Genomic DNA, 5,381 nt, shown 5'->3' with positions numbered 1-5,381 from the left:
TAATTTTTGTATCCCCCTTCTCTCCCTTCATGTAACCCTTCTTATCTTTCCCAATAGAGCAATGCTGTCCTTTTGCCAACATATAGACTAGTCATAGGGTGTCACTTGGTCAATATTATTAAGTCATGTCTCATTTTGGACAGGTGTCCCTTGCAACAGTTGTGTTCAAGCCATGATCCGTTCTAGGCTTGGGAGCGGCCAATTTTGTCTCGTCTTGTATTACCATCAAGCATCGCAGATGTGATATACTTGGTCTATAATGAAACATCCTCACTCGTAATTGGAGGCCTTGGCAAAAGTTGGTAGCTTCTAACTTCATCAATTTTCCTAAAAGCATTGAAAATAAATGTGGAGGACATCAAAGATTCATCCAGCTCAAACATACAAGTCCTTGCTAACCTAATCATGCTTAAAGCAATTACACAGGCGAGGCCTTTTGACTATCCAATATCATGGGCCTTTCCATTACCTGGACTCTCCCTTCACTTTAGGCATTTGAGATGTTTAGATGTGTTTTATGATTTCCAAAATTGTGGAGACCTGATACGGATGTATTAGGATACCATACTTTTAATCAGATGACTGAACCACTAGATAGACCTCGAAAAACCCACATCAGAAACATCTGCCAAACTAGGAGTTTTGCAACATGCTGTAAACAGGAAGACGCTTAATCTCATCTCATGTCATTACTTCATGTTAAGCCACCACCTCACAAAAATGTATGCATGTCTGATACAAAGGTTAAGGCGAGTACTCACATTGCATGCCACCCTGGTATCCAAAACACAAGGCTTGTACATGATCACAAAGTCGGTAACCTAAGTAGCGTACGCAAAAGAGTTAAAAAAAGCCAGCTTCCATCAGCCCCAATCTAATCATACACACAAACTCACCATCCCATGAATTGATAGTATATACAGAATTATTGCAGATGTAAACTAACATCAGCGCATAGGTCCTTTACCATTCATAAATAAGCTCAAGCTGTTCACACGAAGACCATCATGACGTCGAGATCTCTCTGACCAAATAAGCCAACTTCCAATTCATAAAGCACAGATACTTTTTCCCGAATGCATCAATAACAAACAATAAAAGTAGTAAATACAATGTGTCGAATGTCAAAAAGGGTTAAAAAACAGGATACTTACCAGTATCTGACTGCATTGTTCAGAAAATACGTTAAGAGATACAGTCATAATAGTATCAGAACACCAAACGCAGTAATAACCCACATGACTGCACAGCGCAGTCAGCTGCAAAAGAAGGCAATCCCAAATCAAGAAATGTGTTGACCTTTAGGGAAGTCCACAATTAGTGACTACTAAGGCTCTTCATAATCCTCGTCATATTCACCATCAGGTTCAGCCGTCGCGTCCTGATACTGCTGATACTCCGAAACCAAGTCATTCATGTTGCTTTCAGCTTCCGTAAACTCCATCTCATCCATTCCTTCACCAGTGTACCAATGCAAGAAAGCCTTCCTCCGAAACATAGCCGTGAACTGGTCGCTCACTCTTCTAAACATCTCTTGGATGGAGGTAGAGTTACCAATAAAGGTGCATGCCATCTTCAATCCAACAGGCGGAATGTCACAAACACTGGATTTCACATTGTTGGGTATCCATTCCACAAAGTAGGAGGAATTTTTGTTCTGCACATTGATCATTTGCTCATCCACTTCCTTGGTGCTCATCTTTCCCCTGAACATAGCAGAGGCAGTCAAGTATCGGCCATGGCGAGGGTCAGCTGCACACATCATGTTCTTCGCATCCCACATTTGCTGTGTGAGCTCGGGGACCGTCAATGCCCGATACTGCTGAGAGCCTCGTGATGTAAGAGGTGCGAAACCAACCATGAAGAAGTGAAGCCGGGGAAAGGGTATCAAATTCACAGCAAGCTTGCGAAGATCCGAATTAAGCTGGCCGGGAAATCGGAGGCAGCAGGTGACACCACTCATGGTTGCCGAAATCAAGTGGTTCAAATCACCAACTGAAGCCATGTCGCATAGTCAGACCAGGATCCATAAAGCTCGACACAGAACCAATCCTCCCTTCAAAACAGAGAAAAACAAAGGACTGCGGACTTACATGTGGGCGTCACCAGCTTCAATGTTCGAAAGCAGATATCATACAAGGCCTCATTGTCCAGAACCATGCATTCATCGGCATTCTCAACCAGCTGGTGGACGGACAATGTGGCATTGTAAGGTTCCACAACGGTATCAGAGACCTTTGGGGAAGGGAAGACAGAGAAGGTCAGCATCATTCGGTCAGGGTACTCCTCCCTGATCTTTGAAATCAAGAGAGTACCCATGCCAGATCCCGTACCTCCACCCAACGAATGACACACTTGGAAGCCTACAAATACCAATGTACATCAAGATCCACCCACAGAAGGCCTTCACCATGCATATTTGAAGCAAAACCAGGAGCCATTTGCATGCACTCAACTTGCAGGCAAGATCCAAACATCAAATAACCAGGAGCCATTTGCATACACTCAACTTGCAGGCAAGACCCAAACATCAAAGTCGTACCTTGAAGACAGTCACAGTTTTCCGCCTCCTTGCGAACAACATCGAGGACCGAATCGATGAGCTCTGCGCCCTCCGTGTAGTGGCCCTTCGCCCAGTTGTTGCCAGCACCCGACTGCCCGAAAACGAAGTTATCAGGGCGGAAGATCTGCCCATAGGGGCCAGTTCGGACGCTGTCCATGGTGCCAGGCTCCAGATCCATGAGCACCGCGCGCGGCACATAGCGCCCACAGCTAGCCTCATTGTAGTACACGTTCACGCGCTCCAGCTGCACATCCGACTCCCCCTTGTAGGTTCCGGTGGGACCAATGCCATGCTCTGTGCAGACTACCTCCCAGAACTTGGCCCCAATTTGGTTGCCACATTGACCCCCCTGCACATGCAGAATCTCACGCATCTTGCCTAGTTGTAGAGAGGCTCCTAGCTAAGACAGTCGCCTGACTATGGCGACAACACAGAGCTGGAAGCTATGGCGAGCTCGACCAGATCTACACTCACTCCCTTTCGACTTAAGGTGCAAACCCTCACCTATGGATGTGTTCAGACGATGCGGCACCATATTGGGCATTTGGTTTGCGTGGAGAGAGCTGAATGGCTGCAGCGAAACCAGCATTTGCTCCAATTCGCCCCCCCCCCCCCCCCCCCCCCCCCGGCGCGATAAGTATTCCTCTCTGAGCACCCTCTTTCTTGCATTCTTCGGCCTAGCAACTACAAGCAAAGGTGCTCTATCATCGGGATCATTTGAACCCAGCCTATATCTCACACGGGCATGGAAGGCGATGGGATCTATGGTCGGATGATTGAACACCGTAGATCTCACGCAAACTCGGACAAAGTAAACTTGGAAAAAATGTAAACTCGGGTGCAAACCTCTCCCACTTGATAGTTCACTTTCACTTTTTCTCATTGTCGCTCGAGTTTTCATCGCAAAAGTCAATGAGCTTAGTTGATAGAGCGATAGCCTCTTGTGTCCAAGATCTTGGGTTTAAACCCTCTTGATAGCTCGTGTGACTTGTAGCCCTTAAACGTTGTACCTCAAGTCTATATGATGGGTTGACCTACCTTATCCGATTGGAATGCTCCACCTCAAGAAGTAGGATATGTGAGTTATAATTCAAGTTGTAGGTATCTCTCACAAAAAGAAAACAATGTGAAAATTCACTATGGCCTACATAAGGCTATGGAGAAGAGTTTCATAATAAAGGCTTCTTTGTGAGAGGAAAGAATAGAAAGTGGCACTAGTATTTGAAAATATTTGGTATTACAATAAACGATTACGTTTTCTGAAAAAAAAGTGTAACAACAATCAACTATTTAGTTTACAATATATTATAAAAGCATAGAAAATAATGTTTGACGCAATACTCAATGCCCCTCTTTAAAGAGAGGTACACAAATGTCAACACCTTCTCACAAATGCTTAAACAAAATAATTTAAAATAAAGTTTATTTCCTATGTGGCATTAATAACAAGCTTTTTCCAATGGTCCAAATTTGCACCCAAAAATCCACCCATTACTAAGGACTACTTATGTAGTCCAAAAAGCCTAAAGACAATCTTGAGAGCTGAAAAAATACATTGTGATTCAAAGTTCAAATAATCTAAGGCAAGCTACATCTATATCTATACTATATATAATTGAGTCTAAAATTTTCAAGGAAAGAGAGGGCATCCATGTGTCATTCTCTCTTTTATTTCAAAAACCTTAAGAAACATTTGGTTTGAAATGTAAAAGTGAAACGGCAAGTCAAAAGTCATTTTGGTTTGAAATGAAAAGTGAAGAGTAAGTAGCAAATCATGTAAGTCATGTGATGGTAGAAAATCAAAAGACATACTTTTGAGAAATGTGATAGTAAAAAATAAAAAGACTTAGTTTTGACTTCTTAGTTCTAGCAAAAAGTCACAATACTTAGTACTACCTATATTTATACTATAAATAATTGAGATTAAAATTTTCAAGAAAAGAGAGGGCATCCATGTGTCACTCTCTCCATTTCGAGAACTTACTTTAAGAAACATTTGGTTTGAAATGTAAAAGTGAAGGGTAAGTCAAAATCATTTGGTTTGAAATGTAAAAGTGAAGGGTAAGTAGTACAATAATGGTAGAAAATGAAAAGACTTAGTTTTGATTTATTCTGTCAAAAAGTCACAATACTTAGTACCATATATATTTTTATATTTTTTAAAGTCTTTAGCAGGTAAGTCAAAATCATTTGGTTTGAAATGTAAAAGTGAAGGATAAGTAGTACAGTAATGGTAGAAAATGAAAAGACTTAGTTTTGATTTATTCTGTCAAAAAGTCACAGTAGTACTTAGTACCATATATATTTTTATATTTTTTAAAGTCTTTAGCAAGGCCATGGAGTTTCACTTCAGCCTTCAATTTTGAAGGGTAATTTTGAAGGGTGATTACTTTTGTTTTTGTAAAGGGTGGCTCTACTTCGTAGCTTGGAAAAATAACGAAGAACGAAATGTGTCACACATCGATAAGTTGGTTCGCCTCGAATATGCATGTGTGTGTGTGTGTGTGTGTGTGTGTGTGTGTGTGTGAGAGAGAGAGAGAGAGAGAGAGAGAGAGAGAGAGAGATGCAGCACATCGCACGTCTGAAAGAGAGAGATTAAGTTTCATTTTCTACGGTACTATCGTGTGTGTCGCAGGTCTGAGAGAGAGAGAGAGAGAGAGAGAGAGAGAGAGAGAGAGAGAGAGAGAGAGAGAGAGAGAGAGAGAGAGAGAGAGATGTCTTCATTAATTTGTTGTAGCTCTGTGTGTGTGTGTGTGTGTGCGTGTGTGTGTGTGTGTGTGTGTGTGTGTGAGGAGAGAGAGAGAGAGAGAGAGAGAGA

General features: G+C 42.1%; 1 protein-coding gene across 1 annotated transcript; it reads right to left on the bottom strand.

The window, feature by feature from the left end:
- Positions 1-1,025: 1,025 nt before the first annotated feature.
- LOC147418573 (tubulin beta-1 chain-like) lies at positions 1,026-3,168 on the bottom strand. Its single transcript, XM_086507158.1, has 3 exons — positions 2,543-3,168; positions 2,094-2,363; positions 1,026-1,995 (listed from the first exon to the last, which is right to left on the bottom strand). Exons 1-3 carry the CDS (start codon positions 2,934-2,936, stop codon positions 1,328-1,330), a joined length of 1,332 nt encoding a protein of 443 aa, XP_086363284.1. The 5' UTR covers positions 2,937-3,168; the 3' UTR covers positions 1,026-1,327.
- Between the last annotated feature and the right edge of the window lie 2,213 nt (positions 3,169-5,381).

Source organism: Adiantum capillus-veneris, chromosome 30 (genome assembly GCF_014529385.1).
Source record: "Adiantum capillus-veneris isolate H3 chromosome 30, ASM1452938v2, whole genome shotgun sequence".
NCBI lineage: Eukaryota > Viridiplantae > Streptophyta > Polypodiopsida > Polypodiales > Pteridaceae > Adiantum > Adiantum capillus-veneris.
The sequence above is the reverse complement of the archived record's forward strand: the minus strand, read 5'-3'. Positions and strand labels throughout refer to the sequence as shown.

What these genes read in the sequence shown, in the direction of transcription:
- LOC147418573 (XM_086507158.1), bottom strand. Translation starts at nt 2,936, where the DNA reads ATGCGTGAGATTCTGCATGTGCAGGGGGGTCAATGTGGCAACCAAATT. An exon ending in AAACTGTGACTGTCTTCAAG is followed by an intron (nt 2,364 to 2,542) that starts GTACGACTTTGA and finishes TGGTATTTGTAG; the next exon opens with GCTTCCAAGTGTGTCATTCG. An exon ending in GAAGCTGGTGACGCCCACAT is followed by an intron (nt 1,996 to 2,093) that starts GTAAGTCCGCAG and finishes ACATGGCTTCAG; the next exon opens with TTGGTGATTTGAACCACTTG.